At 41.6% G+C, this 19,183-nt stretch overlaps 2 protein-coding genes across 2 annotated transcripts in view; both read left to right on the top strand.

Moving 5' to 3' along the window:
* LOC143414548 (butyrophilin-like protein 2) overlaps positions 1 to 19,183 on the top strand; it is a 61,243-nt gene that overhangs the window by 27,030 nt on the left and 15,030 nt on the right. The window lies entirely within an intron of this gene.
* LOC143414014 (uncharacterized) lies at positions 4,784 to 18,867 on the top strand. Its single transcript, XM_076877607.1, has 5 exons — positions 4,784 to 4,885; positions 11,765 to 12,106; positions 12,278 to 12,376; positions 17,973 to 18,299; positions 18,860 to 18,867. Exons 1-5 carry the CDS (start codon positions 4,849 to 4,851, stop codon positions 18,865 to 18,867), a joined length of 813 nt encoding a protein of 270 aa, XP_076733722.1. The 5' UTR covers positions 4,784 to 4,848.

Raw genomic sequence — 19,183 nt, 5'->3', positions numbered from 1 at the left:
CACATCACCATGCTAGCTGGTGCAACTAATCTGGTCTGGACAATAATAACAGTTTTAGATGGAAAGCATCTTAAAATTGCCTCTTTTTTTCGCTGAACATCTCCTTTGAAAGTAGCATCATGTGAGTCACACTTGTTAAGGTAATACATGCTAAATGAGCCGTAGCTTTCAATGCATCACCGGATGAAGCCTTGCAGTTACAGTAGCTCACTGCGGGTATCACGTTGCCAAGGGAACTAATAAAGCATACAGTGATCGGAATGATTTTGTATTGATGCAGGTTGTCATTGCTCATACTGAACTACTTAAACTCCAAGTAGACAATCGCTCCATTCCTCATTACCATAGATAATATCTAAGAAATAAAACAATCATTATCATTTCTTTACAGCTATTTATTAATGACTGACTTATATATATATATATATATATATTGTACTATTCTTAGTTAGCATATTGTCTGTCTTGTTAATGTTGGTTTATGTTGGTTTATAATGGAGCACTGTAACAAAAAATAATTTCCCCCAGGGATCAATAAAGTATTCTGATTCTGAATCATTATCAAATTCTGATTTGCCATAGATAAAGGGATTTTATAGGTAGGCTATCATGTAAAAATCTGCTACATAAAATTAATTTCATTTTCATGTGGTTTAGAGGTCAGCTATGGATACTCGGCTGTGAGAATTTTTAACAGAGCGCAAAGTTGAAGAAGATGTGATCAAGAAACTTGAAGATGAGAATGTAAGCCACTGCAGCTGTTGCTGTGTGCGTGCGTGTGTGTCTGTGTGTTTGTTTGTGAACGGAGAGCCGCAATCCACAATTTACTATGCACATTCTAAAAAGATTTATTGAATTTCATATTTTGGTTTAATCAATGACATTAATTAATGACATGATATGTTTAAAGAGTAATTTAAAAAGTAATTCTTGTTCATCTTATGTTGGACAAATGTGTACCACATTACCAAAAGTATCTGTTATCAAAAGTAGATAGCAAAAAACAACTCTAAAATATGCAGTTGTATGTATTCATTGTTTTTTTAATATTGACAATTTTATTAATTTGTTGTTTATATTTTTCAGATTGATGAAACTGTCATTCCCTTAATGACAGACAGTGACCTGGCAAAGTACATCCCCAAAGTTGGCGATAGAGTCTCCACTGTGGCCTTCTGCAGACAAGCAACACTGTCACGGACGTCACCATCCAGGAAAGAATCTATACTCTCAAGGCTACGACAAAGACTGACAGGAGCTGAGGGAATGCCTCCTAAAAAGAAATTGTCTCAGTGGGCAGAAAATACAAATGCAAAACGAACAGTGAGACGAACGATGGATTTTGATGAGGAGAAGGGTGGGTTCAAACAGGTGAAGTCTGTAAGTGGTGGTGGAACAAGGCATTTATCTGTAGATAAAAATGAAACCGTGTCAAATATCAAACTTATGGCTGAAAATCTGTTTTTCCCCAATGGCATCTCAAAAAACCCCAAAAGTCTTTCACACTAGTCAACTCATATTGAGAGCTCACAGATGCATGTGGATGCTTCCAGTACAGTTGATGAGTTGTATATGTTGTGCCCTTAAACAGGGGAAATAGTGAGGAGAGGTGAAAGAGCGGCACAGACACGCAGCTCTCACTCTCACTCGTCTGTATTGAGTTTCAGAAGCAATACAACCAAAACAATGTTCTTATGGATGCACTCAGTCTCAGGACAACTGTATCCAAACTAAGTCACTATTGTTCGCTGCATTAGCTGATGAGAATACTTTAGATAACATGAACTGCAGCATTAGACAAAAACATCTTTTTAACTCGCACATGTTAGCTGACACAGTCACTAACTTTCCACAGCAATGAAATAATACTTTAAGTACTGCATGTCTTTCAGTAGTTAACTTATACAGATAGTAACAGAAAAATCTTCACGCAATATGGCGGAGTAATAGCGAAAACTAGCATACGCAGCAACAGAGATTAACTGGAACTTCTCAGAATAGTCCGCAATTCACATCTTTCGCTACAATGAACAATGATAACAACGTAATAATCAACAGTAACACACATTTATACAGATTTGTGCATGACAGTTACCTTAAACAGGGGAAATAGTGAGGAGAGGTGAAAGAACGGCACAGACACGCAGCTCTCACTCGTCTGTATTGAGTGAAGGAGGAAGCGCGCGAACCCACCTACTGGAGCCCTGAGGCATTAGCAATGGATCGACGCACAATCAACCCAGGCAAAACTTTCACTGCTTATCTCCCTCTATATTCCCACTGCATATTCTATTCAAAAACAGTCAAAGCAACAAATAAAACATTAATAAAGGCATCACATGAAATGTAAGGAACAGAGATGTACAACTCCAAAACTAATGAAAATTATGATCCACCACATATAAGCAAAGTAAGGTCAAAATTCTGCGACTTTATCTGTGTACCAGAAAGAAAACACAACAGCAGCCCCAAGACGTAGAGGCCGATCATGCAATAACCCAGCCCTCTGTGGTAGATCTCACTGACAATGAACCTAATCGGGCCGCTGATGATCTGTTGGTGGAAAACATAAATTCAGAACCAACCACTTTGTAAATAATGATGGAGCTTCCATAAGTGGATATTTGGAACTGAATGACACATAACCATGGGATGGTCTGCCAAAAGTAGGTGAAAGTGAAGATTCTGATGCAGTTGTTATTATTAGTGGGGATAACATGGTGGATATTAGTGTGGTTGAACTAAACCCTGAAACACTGTTTACAGAAAAAGAGTCTGATCCACGTCATCACACATTGTCTCTCTCACCGGGGCTGACAGGAGAGGCCAATATTCCTGACCAAGCACCCCCTGAACCACGATCTTGTCCCGTAATACTGACTGTTAGAAGAGGTCATTGTCTTACTGATTTGATCAGTGCCTTTAAGGACTCAAACATTATTTCATCTGAGGTCAATATCAAAATGTTGTTACCAAATGGAGAGCTTGAACAGGGGGAAGGAAGTGGTGTTTTGCGAGACTGCCTGACAGAATTTTGGATGGATTTCTATGACAGCTGCACATTGGGAGTTGAGGTGAAAGTCCCATTCATCCGGCATGACTTTCAGTGTGAAGAATGGCAGGCTATAGCTAGAGTGTTTGTTGTAGGGTGGAAACAAGCTGGTTACTTCCCAGTGAAGCTTGCAATACCCTTTCTGGAGGAGATATTGTGCGGCTCGACAACCAGTAGTTTAAAAGATTCCTTTCTTTTGGACGTCTCACAAGAAGAGCGATCTGTTCTCCTGAAGGCTTTGGATGACTTCAATTCAGTGGATTCAGATGAATTGCTGGAAGTACTTGATGCACATGAGTGCAAGCAGGTTCCTACTAAGGACACACTGCTCCCTGTTTTGGCACAGATAGGACACAAAGTACTTATTCAGGCCCCAATGTCTGTAATCAAGTGCTGGCGTCCCGTTGTGGGTTCTGTAGCTGGTTTACTCCCACCAGAAGGACTGCATCATTTCATTGCAGAAAAAAACCCAACTGTAAAAACAGTGAAGGAGCTTCTAATCTTTCCAGAGGAGATGACAGCTGCCCAGTCAACAGTTTCTCGTTACCTGAAAAGGTACATTGGAGAAATTGATTTCAATATCTCCCAGACCACAGACTCATAATACAAGTCAGTGCTTTATAAAAAAAGAAAAAGAAAAAAGAAAGTTGTGTTTTCAAAATTGGAGTTCAAGTTATTTTTACTTCCAATAGTGTTAACATGCTACATGGGTAGTGTAGTATGTGTAGACGATTTTTTTTTAAATTTTCATTGTAAGTGGGCTAAAGCAGTTAATTAAAAGTAGTCTAACATAAACGCTGTAATTTGATTATTTTAATAAACAAGTAACTTGGATGGATTCGATGCTGGCGTGACCACAGTGCACACGTCTGCTGTTGCTCACAGTGGTCCAAGGGACGCTCAGGGAGTTTGTGTGTTCGCTCAGACACGTGAAACATTAGAGGGAACATTGTCTACCACACATCACACTCATAAAAAGCATGACTACAGTTTCATAGTTTTTATTATGTTTTTACTGATTAAACAGTAAAAGTTAATTTAAAAAAATCCCAAAACAGATTCCCACTGATGTCAACATCTCCCAATGTTAAATTTTGAAGGAATCAACACAGACAATTAAATGTGAAAATGTCACATTTGACTTCTTTTCTCATCAGCACATGAGCATTTATATCATAAATCACATTTATATTGGGTTATATTTGATCCTGTATTACTGAAAACTATGACTTAAGTGGAAGTTAATGAAAACTGATGATATTACTCTTAATTTATTGAGGCTCTTCCATAACTCAGATTATGTTATTAATCTGTTGCAGATCTTATTACTGCCTCATGAATCAGATTTTAACAGGATGTGTTCAGTTTAACTCTCTCACCACTTTAAAGGCTGAAGCTTTAAATCATAATATAATAATGTTTTATATTCATAAAACATGTTTTAAATAGAAACGCTTTTATAATTTCACCATAACAAAGTTCACTTCCTGCATGAAGGTGATCACAGCTCCATGAACTATTCCCACAAACATCACTGAGCCTCAGACTTTCTTTAACAGGCCTGTCAGACCACAATGATCCAGCTGTTTGTGTTCATGTGGCACATTTATACGTTTTATTTCAAATCTACTTCACATTTTATTATCTGATATCTGCGACACACGGAGACTTCCTGTTAAACAGAAAGTAACCTTTGTGCGTGGGCGTGTTTGGAGCTGCAGGTGTGTCCAGGTGTGGGTTCGTTGGGTCAGCAGAGGATTTAACGGGACTTTGTGTCGGTTTGTTTTTAAAGGAGGATGAAGACGCTGGTGGTGCTCCTGCTCCTCATGAACGGTAAGAAAGTCTCTGTTTAACCTGCAGCAGCTCCGCAGACAGTCCTCTGTGAGCGGAAGTGCTACACTCAGGTGCAGCTCGCGCCTCTGACGTCCAGGGGTCTGCTTTGGTCTTTTCTGAGTAGGTAGTGCGATTCCCCCTGCCGTGAGCCTCTTTGGGCTCTCGTACTCTGGGGGCATCTAGATGTCTGGAACCTGCATCTCCTCCATGCCTGCTTCATCTCCTGGGGGGGGGGGCTATGGCTCCATATACCCACTATTAGACAGTTACATGGTAAAAGCTTGTGAACACAAGCGCTCACACACACAGGTGCACACACACGTACTCACAGACACACTATCTTGGTTGGCTGCTGCCTCTAAACATATCATGTAGTCCTGTGTGCTGCTGTTAAGGGTTCAAATATTGAGGAGGGATACAGGAGGAATTCCAAATAACAACACTGATCCGGCCGGGTGGAGTCAAACGATGATTTTAATGAACACACGCAGCGTGGGGAGATGTACACTGCAAAACATCAGCTGTAGATCTCCGCCCAAAAAGACACTTCAGATTGCTTTTGATTCATCAGGGTTAACGCCCCCTCATGCTCATCAGATACAAAACATGCACACGTCAAGTCAAAACCACAATGACCTTTAACACAGTTTGAAAAGAACATCGCCTCGTCTCCATCCCAGGAGTCTTCCTGTCGCACGTCCTGCCCGCGCTCATCTTCTGGAACATCAGGCCCACCTTCTGCAACAAACTCTTCTTTTGCAAGCACAATTTTGCAGTTACAAGCTTTTACAAAATATCACTTGGACATTCACCTACCTCTGAGTCTAACTGCTGTGTAAGTCTGTGTGTGTGTGTGTGTGTGTGTGTGTGTGTGTGTGTGTGTGTGTGTGTGTGTGTGTGTGTGTGTCGACCTGACATTCACTCAGTTTCACCTCTCACCTCACCAGCTAAACCTTGTAACCTTTCCACCAGACAGAAGGCCAGCACGTACACATTGAAGATTATAACAAGCATTCAAAAGCATTTAAGATTATAGATTTAACTCAACAGTTTAAAGTGGTTATAACTGCACCTGTAATAAAGGCTAATTGGGTACCAATATGTTTAAACATCTGAATGCAATATCAATATTAATTATTAATGCAATGGTAATGATGGTTATTAACAATAGCAGCAACATATTTCTCTAATCCCCACACTGCTCAGTGTGTCTTATAAGCAGGTTTGGAGCAGATCCTCAGTGTTTCTTTCTCTCCCTCTCCTTCTGTAAACTTCCTCACCAATTTCTTTCTTTTTCCTTTCTTCGGAAGGTCTTTTCTGTTCTGATAGTAATATCTCAAAATAAAAAATCCTAATAAATTTCTAATAAAATATGACTGCCATTATAGCAAAAGCAGTAATGATGCACTTTGGAAAATAATTCTTTTGGGCATTTTTTTGGCCTTCAGATAATAATTCTCATTCTCGTCTTGTCCTGTGCAGCTATACTGCCGGACAGGACAGGCAAAAAACAGAATATAATAATCATGGCTGTCAGTGTTAACGCATTTAAGCCCCATTAACACAATTTTCATGACTAACGCGATTAACAATTAAGCCATCTGAGTGCAGAATGACTTAAAATCCCTGAAATGTCTCTGTCAATGCATTTTGGGCAGTTTTTCTAAAGCTTGTGCAGAAGCCCCCCTGCTGGATGAGCCCCATCCAGGGGTCTGCTTTGGTCTTTTCCAAAAGAAAAGAGAGAGACTGCAGCAGTCCAGGAGTTTGGTTAATTTTTTTAAATTAAGTCCCACCAAAGATTTGTTTACATGAAAATGTTTGTGAGGCTTAATCTGAATTCGGTGCAGCCAAACTTGAACTTCTTGTTTTATAGTAAACAGCACGTGTGACTATAAACATGGTTTTCTGGAAACAGAAATGGGCAATTTTATCATTAGTAGAGTCATAGATAACTAGGAAAACAATCACAACACATCATCTACTCAACACAAGCAACATCTCACAATGTCCACAAGGGGTCACTGCAGACCCAGAATTGGCTAAATAGCGCATGTCTTCCAAGTTGCTAATAGTGAGGCATAAATATGGCAAGCTAGCAACAGCTAAAGGAAACCATAGAAAAGTCCTTTATTCCTCATCCCGCTGATTGTAGTCATTGCAGGAGATTACAGCCAGATTATAATCAGCATCATGTTAATGAATCTGCCAAAGTAAGAACACTTACAGATCCATCAACTCACTCAGTCACACAAAACTGCATCATAGCTGCGTCACAGCAGCTCCTTCAGTCATTCCCACTCTGTGTGCTGAGCACGTGACCACTGGTGCGCTTGTTTCCTTTGGGTGCGCTTGATTCTTGCTTCTAGACATCCTGAGGCCGAGTCAGAGCAGGAAGTTGGAACAATGTTTGTATTTTTGTGCAAAGCTAACTGAAGCTTGTGCTGTATTAACATAATGATAAAATCATATCAGTATATGTGAGTACAAACTTTAGTCTAACTTTTTATTCTAACTGTATTCAGCTTGAACCAGAAGAAAAAGAAGGACAATAAAACTATGTTTCTATTTCCTGTTGCTACATTGTAGAGGGCGACTTTGCCTCTAAACAGGAACATGTGTACAGCCCTGCATCAGCAGCTTCATTCTTATACAGACCTTTCTACTCTGTGTGTTAAACTGAGCTCTATGTTTGCTACATAGCAGTCAATGAATCCAGTTTTTACACCACAGTTAAGTTAATGTAGTTAAATCTGTGTATTTGTAACTCAAACATTCAGTGTTTTAAACAGAAACCTGACTTTGACATATTTAAGTTGGTATGAACACAGTCAGAGCTGCTGCTGCTTTTATTGTTCTGTTGCTTTTTCAAAGCTTTCTGTGCAAATCAATAGAAATATTTATTGTTGCATCTTAAAGCTGCCAGCACAGCAGCAGCATGAGGAGAAGAGTGTTTGCTCAGGAAATACACGGGTCCCTGAAGAGTTCAAACAGGAAATATTCCTGCATTAAATCTGCAGTTCAATCATCAGCAGATTACTGTCAGTGTCATCTGTCACCAGGCAGGTTTTAACAGGCGTGTAAGCCACATATTATTAGAACACCCTTTTATATTTGGATGATAAACACATTTAGTTGTGTTTGGTCTTTAACTTGTGCTCAGTTTCCACAATGAATTCATGATGGAAATCTCTAATAAACTATCAAAATAGACACTATTTCCCCACCACACTCTCTGTCGGTGGCTGGTGCCCCCATCCTCTGGTGAGTTGGTGGTTCTCGGTGCTCGGGTGTGTTCTGGCTAATGGCTGCTTGGTGGGGCCCGGCCCCCCTGGCTCTGTCAGGCCCCTGCTTGGGGGTGAGGAGGTCTTTGGGTCTCAGATCTCTGGGCCTGTGTGCGCTCTGCTCTGGTGCAGCCGGCTGCTGGGATCCTGCAGGCTCCTCGCTGAGACCCCTGTGACTTCAGCACCATGGCTGCAGTTTCTCTGTTGTCTGGTTTTGTTGTGTGTGTGTGTGTGTGTGTGTGTGTGTGTGTGTGTGTGTGTGTGTGTTTGTTTGTTTGTTTGTTTATTTAGGCAGGTTTGGAGCAGATCCTCAGTGCTTTCTCTCTCCCTCTCCTTCTGTAAACTTCATCACCAATTTCTTTCTTTCTTTTTCTTTTCTGTTCTGATTCTAATATCTCAAAATAAAAACTCCTAATAAACTTCTAATAAAATATGACCATTACAGCAAAAGCAGTAATGATGCACTTGGGAAAATCACAACACATGTAAGAAGTAGAAAGTTCAGATATGTGTTTAAAATTGTAGGGAGTAAAAAGTAGTTAGAAAAAAAACTACTCAGGTAAAGTACAGATACCTGAAAATTGTACTTAAATACTTACTGCTACTTTTCTATGCTTTTGCACCTTTCGTCCACACGTAAACGTAAACGCCGTTTTCGATCACTGAAAACTGAGATTTTTAAAACACAGTTTTTGCTTTTACGTGTTGACGAGGAAAACAGAGATTTAGTCACGCAGCGTCAAAGGTGTGCGCCTTTTTTGACGTGCCGCTGTGCGCCACGTTATTGTTTACATGAGATGAATTTCTACAATGGTGGATAAACACAAAATACTGTTGCTGTTAATCTATCTGCAGTTTTACACACGTACATGTACACACACAGTTACTGTCCCTCCATTTACAAAGACGTCAGAGTGAACAGAGTCAACACAGACGCTCTCACAACATAAATCCAGACGCCACGTCGTTGACGGTTTTTAATGAATTTAATTTGTATTTAATTTAAATTTATGCATGTTGTATGTATTTGTTCATTCCTAAGTTGTGAGTCTACAGCAGCCAGAGTACTGATTTTGGTCATTAACATTTGATGAAGGCACTTAATGTGTTGAAGTGCAGCAGGAGGAGATTTCCATCAAACACTGGATTCTGATTCAGATCAAACTAACAATCCAAAGCAGCAACTTTCAAATCTCTGGATTCTTCTTGGTGCCTTTCAGATGAGCTCATGTTACAATCAGCTGCTGTGTGTGTTGTTGTGTAGCTGAAGCTCTGACTCACATTTCATATGTGACCAAAGGAAACTTGGTGCTGTGTGACACACTTTAGATTCTCTGCTGCTGCTTTGAACTCTTCAAACTAAAGAGCCAAACGGATGATTGACTGTGCAGCTCTGACATGGCACCAAATGTCCCTGTTATCAGCTGCTGGATGGACGTTATCAGAGCTTTTTAGTGCCACACGGATCACCAGGAGCTCCTCCTCTGTCTGCAAACAGGCTCAGCAGCTCTGATCATTGGAGTCAGCACAGAGTGTGGAGACATCTAGTGGTGGTGGAGAGAAGTGCATGTAACGTGTGTGTGTTGTGTTAATCAGCATGAGTAGTTAGGGGGACGTGCCTCCCTGTGCCTGATGGGAGTCCTTGTAATTACCCAGCATGCTGTGCTGTGTGTTTCATTTCTAACACTGGTTTCACTGAAGAGCTTTCTGAGCTTCTTTCATTGATTGTGACCAACGTACATGTTTGCTGTGGATCCACATCTGCTCTTCCTGCTGATGTCATGAAGCTGTTTGAGTGGTGAGCAGTCAAAGCAGCAGGTCCTAACAGGGACATAGCAGGATATTCCTGCCTCTAAATGAGCTGTAACTGCACATATGAGCACAGCTGGTCTGCATGTAGTGAACACAAAGAGTCTGTGTCCAAATTTCGAGGCTGCATTTGTGGGCCGATTACATCACAGCGACGCGACGAAAGCTGTCCAAATTCGGTGTCCTTTTTTCAGTGTTCTATTTGTTCCTGAATAAATCAGTTTGGCTGAGATTAAAATTATAGTTTTCACACGGCTGAATAAACGTCAAACAGAAACTGATTAAACAAAAGTGTGAGATGATAGACGCCAGTGTCCTGTTATATTTTAGATAGCAAGGAGCAGACGGCTGAGTTTATTAAACTCGTATATCTATCTATCTATCTATCTATCTATCTATCTATCTATCTATCTATCTATCTATCTGTCTGTCTGTCTGTCTGTCTGTCTGTCTGTCTGTCTGTCTGTCTGTCTGTCTGTCTGTCTGTCTGTCTGTCTGTCTGTCTGTCTGTCTGTCTGTCTGTCTGTCTGTCTGTCTGTGATGCAGAGTCTTCAGTTTTCAGGCCCCTCAACTGTGGAACCAGCTTCCAGTTTGGATTCAGGAGACAAACTATCTCTACTTTTAAGATTAGGCTTAAAACTTTCCATAACAGCAGAGTGCAAGATGTAAGCAAGGGCATTGATAGAACACCATACCCAACTGGCCAGCATATATAGTATATATATAGTATACAGCAGTCCTTCTCAAATAGTGGGGCGCACCCAGGGGAACTTGCTTTTTTAGCCGTGCTAGAAAGTGTAATTGCACATTCACTGCAGTGAGTGCAGAGTTTTTTGCATGTGTGCAGACACAGTACAGAGCAGGAGATATGAAGTGCAGTAAACAAGCCCTCAAGAAAAATGAAAAAATGAAAAGAGAGGCAGAAATAATTAGACAAAAGTCTCCCAAAAACTAAGACAAGGAAATATGACCAAGCATATGCAGCACTTGGCTTCACAGTAACAGAACATAATTGAGAAGCACTGACATAAAATAACGCCTGTGCTGAGTATGGCCTGGAGGGCAAAATGGGAGACGCTCTCTAGGGTGGTCGAGAATGACCGAGCTAAGATCCTGTGGGACAGATGGACAAACTAGTGGTGTTGGACAAGCAGAGGAAGACGGCTGTAGTGATAGACGTTGCAATACTGAATGACAGCAATATCAGGAAGAAGCAACAAGAGATGCCTAAGAAATACCAAGGGCTCAGAGAAGAGCTCGAGAGGATGTGGAGGGTGAAGGTAACGGTGGTCCCCGTGGTAATCGGAGCACTAGGTGCGGTGACTCCCAAGCTAGGCGAGTGGCTCCAGCAGATCCCGGGAACAACATCGGAGATCTCTGTCCAGAAGAGCGCAGTCCTGGGAACAGCTAAGATACTGCAGGACCCTCAAGCTCCCAGGCCTCTGGTAGAGGACCCGAGCTTGAAGGATAAAGAGACTTTTTGTAGGAAGAATGCAAAAATGCCAGGGCTCATTTTCCACCCCAGTCCAGCCCCGTTTTTATCTGACACATTTGAAAAAGTCCTCCAGTCCTCCCCCATCTCATGTGTGGACATGACTGGACTCTTTGATGATGTTTTTATTGTTTTTATTTGTCTGTCATACTATTCACTTTATTTGTTCAGGTTTTTAACTGTGTTTGTTAAAATGTTGAATGTTTCTGTCGTTCTGTCTCCTGGTTTCTGTAAATGTGTCTAAACTTGATCTTTACCTCAAAGTGACTCATGTAGTCTTTGTCTGTGTGTCCTCAGTTTCCCAGCATGCCTCAGCTGTGGAGTCGTATGAGGGGGACTCGTTCATCCGGCTGTACTGTCAGTTTAACACTTTTCTACTAGACAACCCCTCAGTGGTGTGGAGTCGCTCCGACCTCAGTCCTCCAACCGTCCACCAGCGTCAGCTTCAAGGAGACGAACTGAAAGATCAAAACCAGCGTTACAGCGGCCGAACATCCATGAAGACTGACGCTCTGGAAACTGGAGACCTCAGCCTGAACCTGACCAACCTCCAACTGTCTGACAGCGCCACCTACACCTGCTCCATCAGAGACTTTGGAGATGAACTGAGTCGGAGTGATGTACAGCTGCAGGTCAAAGGTCAGCAACAAACACCTGCTGTAGACACATCTGACATCACTCAGATAAAACTTTATTATTTTAACACAGTCAGAATAACCATGTTAGCTTTATGAGTAAAGTAAAGGCCTCTTCATTAAATTCATTGAGTCAGAGGTCAAAGGTCACGTTGTTCTTTGTGTTCCTCCACAGAACGGTTTCCATCCTGGGCCAAAGCTCTCCTGGTTCTCCTGGTTCTTCTTGTGGTTTCTGGAGGTCTTTTATTTCATTTCCGGCACTATTTCATGTCAGGTGAGTGTCTCCTACTACACTACCCATAATGCCGATGGTCAGCAGAAGTTCTGTGTTTCCAGCACTGTAAAAGACCCTCAGGGTGGCTGTAGCTCAGGAGGTCATCTGCTAATTGGAAGGTTGGTAGTTTGATCTCTGGCTGCTCCAGTCTGCATGTCAAATATCTTTGGGCAACATGCTAACCTCCTGTGCATCCATCAGAGTATGACTGTGTGTGAATGTTAGATAAAAAGCACGTCGCAACACATAGAAAAAGAATGTTTGTGTGAATGAGGCAAGTTGTACTAAGTGTGTGAGAGTAGAAAAGTGCTAAATAAGAACCAGCCCATTTACCAGCAGCAGTTTAAAATCAAGCACAAGAACATTTTTACATTATCTTCACTAAATTAATACACAGGTGTTCCTGTGACAGTGTTTGTCCTTCTTTGGGTTGTTAGTATTGTGCTGCACATGTAAAACAGATTCCCACACCAGAAAATTCATTTCACACTCAAAACATGCTGTGAATAAAAATGTGAGTGAAAGCTGCCAGCTGATTTGAATCTGAACCCTGAACATCAGCTGCTCCTTACAGCTGCAGACTCACTGGTGTTTAAGGTTTCAGAGTAAACATTAAATATAAGAACTGAATTCAAACATAGTCTACATACAAAGTTTACATGACATGATATGAAGTACAGTGCACTTGTCCTGTTGTAGGATCATATATATATAATATACACACACATACATTAGATTATAGGACAACAAAACTGTAGTAAAATCTTTTGCTGCCAACAGGGGAAAAGATCAAGTACAGTTTTTCTCAGTCGCTTTGGTGCATTTCTCACAACAGAATTGAACTCTCCACCACTACTAAGGCACTTCTCAAAACAATTAGTGCAAACTGCAAAACATGGTGGATAACTTGCAAAAGTGAGTCACTCCATCAAAAAGAAAAGTCAGGTGTCCAAAATAAGTTGTCAATGCATCAACAACAAATCCCTTGAGCAAAACAGACAATACATTCATCAAAAGCAAGTACTGATACCAAACAAAGTGTCAGGGCTGTCACAATTACAAGTCATTAGACCAGCACCTTTGGTCACAAAATCACATGGTCTGAACATGTTCCCATTGTGACGGATGTCTTTGTAGGTGCTTCCCAATGACATGTCAAGTCCGGACCGCATGCATGGCATGTTGAAAACCATAAATTGTAAAGGACAATCAAGACACTCCATATGCACTCTTGATAATATTTAATTGAAACTGTTCACAGCATTGTGCAAACTGGGGAAATACAGTAAATCAAACATTTTACAGCAAACAAACTCACCTAGACAGTAAACCTCACTGCAGTAGTTACGACTCAAAAAAAACAAACTGAAAAACAGACACTGCTGCATATCAATCATTGATATCTAGACGCTCCCGTCTGTCTGCCCACATATTTGCATCAACATCACAGCGTATGTCAGCTCTATCGATGCATCGGGGAAAGTATCTTCTGGAGTGTCGAATCCACCCTCTGCAGGACTCTGCTGTGATGTCATCACAAGCTGCATCCATAGCTGCTAGCAGGGTCATTTGGGTATGTGGATGCCTGTCATATACCTTCCACCTCCAGGAAGAGAAAAACTCCTCAATTGGATTCAGGAATGGACTGTAAGGAGGAAGAAACTCCATAAGCATCCTGTCGTGTGCTGCAAACCACTGCCTGACTACAGCAGAGTGATGGAAGCTTACATTATCCCAAACCACTACATACATTGTCCGATTGTCACCAGGATCATCCCTTCCATTTTGTGGGATCAGGTCCCTATGAAGAGCATCCAGAAAAGCCAACAGGTGTTGTGAATTGTATGCACCAATACGAGGAATATGGGTGTGAACACCATTCTCTGAGATTGCGGCACACATTGTAATATTCCCTCCTCGTTGGCCTGGGACATCAATGGTGGCTCTTTCACCAATGTGATTCCGTCCACGCCGTCTGCCTTTTGCGAGATTGAATCCCGCTTCGTCAAGATATACAAACATGTGCAGGGGTTCCCTGGCCTCCAACTCCAGGATATGCTTTACAAAGGATGAGAATCAGACAGGTCTGTAATGGTGCATTTGGCAGAACAGATTGTACAGTTGGAATTGTACATAGGATTACAGTAACATGCATAAATGTAGGTTGAGTACATGGCCTAAACTGTTACAGTGAACAGAGGTACATATGCGAACATGTGTTACCTGTACATACTGGTGACGGAGCTCCTTCACTCGATCACTGTTCCGTTCAAATGGCACTCTGTACAATTGCTTCATGGACATTTCATTCCGTCTGAGGACTCTGTCTATGGTGGAAATTGATATTGACTGAATATTTCCGAAGATGGTGTCATCGTTTACGACAGTTTCTTGTATTTCTCTCAGTCTCAAAGCGTTGTTTGCAGCCACCATTGCACAAATTCTTTCCTCTTGCTGCGGAGTCATAAGTCGACCTCTTCCACCTCCTCTAGGTTGTCTGGCAGTCCTTTTTGAGATGCAGATGGGAAAACACACACATGTAAGCGCAAACATGCTTACAGTGATTGTCACAGGACTATCATTCAAAACTCCTTTCTTTACAGCATTACTGTATTGTACCACAGCACACTATGCCACACCTGGGCCAAGTCTGCGCTTCAGTTACAGTACGTCTATGTGTAAGGATCTGTAAGGTCATGTCCTAATGCAAGTCTCCTGTATGACTATGAAAGTGCAGAGCAAATTAGTTTGTGCTGCATACTGTAACTAGATTACGGTGTGCTCACCTGTTTTCCCGACGAAATGTCTGGATGATAGAACTTACAGTAGTTCTCCCAACATTTGGCTGCACCCTTCGACCAGCCTCGGCCATTGTGAGGCCATGGTTTACAGTTTTTCTCAGTCGCTTTGGTGCATTTCTCACAACAGAATTGAACTCTCCACCACTACTAAGGCACTTCTCAAAACAATTAGTGCAAACTGCAAAACATGGTGGATAACTTGCAAAAGTGAGTCACTCCATCAAAAAGAAAAGTCAGGTGTCCAAAATAAGTTGTCAATGCATCAACAACAAATCCCTTGAGCAAAACAGACAATACATTCATCAAAAGCAAGTACTGATACCAAACAAAGTGTCAGGGCTGTCACAATTACAAGTCATTACACCAGCACCTTTGGTCACAAAATCAAATGGTTTGAACATGTTCTCATTGTGACGGATTTCTTTGTAGGTGCTTCCCAATGACATGTCAAGTCTGGACAGCATGCACGGCATGTTGAAAACCATAAATTGTAAAGGAAAATCAAGACACTCCATATGCACTCTTGATAATATTTAATTGAAACTGTTCACAGCATTGTGCAAACTGGGGAAATACAGTAAATCAAACATTTTACAGCAAACATAAACTCACTTAGACAGTAAACCTCACTCCAGTGGTTATGAAACAAAAAAACAAAACTGAAAAACAGACACTGCTGCATATCAATCATTGATATCTAGACGCTCCCGTCTGTCTGCCCACATATTTGCATCAACATCACAGCGAATGTCAGCTCTATCGATGCATCGGGGAAAGTATCTTCTGGAGTGTCAACTCCACTCTCTGCAGGACTCTGCTGTGATGTCATCACAAGCTGCATCCATAGCTGCTAGCAGGGTCATTTGGGTATGTGGATGCCTGTCATATACCTTCCACCTCCAGGAAGAGAAAAACTCCTCAATTGGATTTAGGAATGGAGTGTAAGGAGGAAGAAACTCCATAAGTATCCTATCGTGTGCTGCAAACCACTGCCCGACTACAGCAGAGTGATGGAAGCTAACATTATCCCAAACCACTACATACATTGTCCGATTGTCACCAGGATCATCCCTTTCATTTTGTGGGATTAGGTCCCTATAAAGAGCGTCCAGAAAAGCCAACCGGTGTTGTGTATTGTATGCACCAATACGAGGAATATGGGTGTGAACGCCATTTTCTGAGATTGCTGCACACATTGTAATATTTCCTCCTCGTTGGCCTGGGACATCAATGGTGGCTATTTCTCCAATGTGATTTCGTTCACGCCTTTTGCAAGATTGAATCCCGCTTCGTCAAGATATACAAACGTGTGCAGGGGTTTCATGGAAACTCCTTAAAAATAGGGTTTTCAAAATGGGTGTACAAAGTGTTTGACAAGATGTTCAACAATTTTGAGTGCACTGACACAAGCAATGCAATGAAGACTATTAGTTGTAAGGACAATGACTATTCAGCCGGTACAAGTATGAATAATTGTGACATTCATGATAAAAGAAAGGAGATAGTGATGAATAGGAAGTCAAACGTGACCATTCTTTAGATATTTGTACTCACTCAACTGCTTCATGTCCAAAGGCATTTGCCTTTGGACGCAGTGAACGTGAAACCGCCACAGGGTTGTGCCAAAACGACTACATGTTGTGGTGGTTGAACTAACTGTTGTGCAATGTTTAATTCTGTTGTGAGAAATGCACCAAAGCGACTGAGAAAAACTGTATCACATGATCCACAAGTGTTGCCCTGATTTCGTCAGGAACGTGTCTATGTGGTTGGCCTCTTCTCACCCGGTTTTGTCCTCGTCCTCCACCGATCCTCACTCCTCTTCCACGAGGCTGACGTTCCATGTTCTGCTGTTTTGTAGATTCAGTATGCACCTCATGCCAATCCTGTCTGTTGGTTTACATTGCAGTATATATGTACTTGTGGAGTGGGGGATGCTGTGCCGCGGTTCACCTGTGACTGGGTAGGAGAGGCTTTTCATTGGTTGCAAGTAGGAGTGACACACACCAATTTTCATTAGTGTGAGATAAGGTTCACCTGAGACATGTAGTTTATGGAGATTTTCATGGGAACTCCTCCAAAATAGGGTTTTCAAAATGGGTGTATGAATCGTTTGACAAGCTGTTCAGCAATTTTGAGTGCACTGACACAAGCAATGCAATGAAGACTATTAGTTGTAAGGACAATGACTATTCAGCCGGTACAAGTATGAATAATTGTGACATTCATGATGAAAGAAAGGAGATAGTGATGAATAGGAAGTCAAACGTGACCATTCTTTAGATATTTGTACTCACTCAACTGCTTCATGTCCAAAGGCATTTGCCTTTGGACGCAGTGAACGTGAAACCGCCACAGGGTTGTGCCAAAACGACTACATGTTGTGGTGGTTGAACTAACTGTTGTGCAATGTTTAATTCTGTTGTGAGAAATGCACCAAAGCGACTGAGAAAAACTGTAATAAGGTTCCTTCTGACAATATGTTTTACTGATGTTCATCACAGAAACGCAAAGACGTTAGATGCTATTAAAAAACTTCCAGCGATTTGTTAAGTCAGTTAGAGGTGATTTTATAAATGCTGATCTCTGGATCTTAAAATGATCTGGAGTAGGCAAGGTTCACACAGGACAAGTTACCATGGCGATGTACTGCGCTAAGAAATGAACAACCTTCATAGTGCAGAAAACTCAGGGTTTACCCTCAAATTACCTGGATAAGCCAGAATCCTGCTTTTTGTTGTACAGGCTTCAGATGTTGTTACTACAGCTCATGTTGTGCTTTGTTGTCCTCTCAGTCCCCTGGGTGGGGGTGGATTCAGGGGTGGAGTCTGTCCAGCTGACCTTAAAAACCACAGTTTGTCTGCCTAAAGATGCTAAAGTGGAGTGGAAGGATGCAAACAACAGGAAGGTCCACGTGTATGAGAACGGCTCTGACCAGCCTGAAGAACAGGACGATAAATACAAGAACCGAACAAAGATGAAGAGAAACTTACTGGAACCTGGAGACCTCAGTCTGACCCTGAAACACCCCACAGATGGAGACAACTCCACCTACACCTGCACCGCCTACACCAGGGAGGGAAACATCATGATGGAGAAACAAGTGGAGCTGAAAGTCAGAGGTCAGTGCTGTAGATACAGGTCCAAGGTCAAAAGGTCAGACTGATGATGGTGTTTCAGTCTCAGTGGCTCCATCCAATAATGTCACAGTGTTAGCATGTCTGATGTTTGTGGCTGTTTTGGTTTATCTTTGATTTCCAGCAAAATGTAAAAGCTTCAGCAGATGAACTGTAGGAGCAAAGTTCATGTGTGAGACTTCATCTGAAAGGTCACATCTTCTAGTTTCTGAACATGTGTTTGTTTAGCATGTGGCTAAAACACAGGCTAAGCTAAGTCAGCTCAAATCTCAGTAACAACCTTCTTTGGTCCTCATCTATAATCAGTCATATCTGAGTCACAATAACTAGAAGATGATTTCTAGCAGAAGTGTGAACATCTCCACATCCTTTCTCCATGTTATCATCCAAAGCTGTGTGAAGTTTCAGAGCTCTGCAGCTAACAGAGACTTTCAGTTTGCTGCTCTCTTCCTCTGACAGCTCCATTCTTAGGGAGCGTTAGTTCTCTGTTTCACTTTATTCCACTTATTCAGTCTGATGTTCTCTGATCTGTTTCTCTTGTTTAGTGTCTTAAAGGCTGCCAGTGCCTCTCTTTGCTGTAACCAACCTTTCTCTTTATTTCTGAGCTTTTTAAGGACTTTAACTGATGCATCAACCTTTGAAAATGGAAAGAAATCAGTCAGATTCATGGCTGCATCACAGTGTCACATGTAGTTCTCCACATCAGCTGGATTATATCTATAGCAGCAAACAGCAGCTGATGCACAAATCTTTGTCTGTGTGAATAAAGTTGGATCAGTTCAAACAGTTTGTTGCTCTGCTTGAAAGCAGCAGTTTTTCTAATGCACCACCTTCATGTTTCCTTCATATTTGAATCCCCCTGTAGATGC

This window comes from Maylandia zebra, linkage group LG3, assembly GCF_041146795.1.
Source record: "Maylandia zebra isolate NMK-2024a linkage group LG3, Mzebra_GT3a, whole genome shotgun sequence".
Classification (NCBI taxonomy): Eukaryota; Metazoa; Chordata; class Actinopteri; order Cichliformes; family Cichlidae; genus Maylandia; species Maylandia zebra.
Note: the sequence above shows the minus strand (reverse complement) of the source record. Positions and strands in the feature narration are given on the sequence as shown.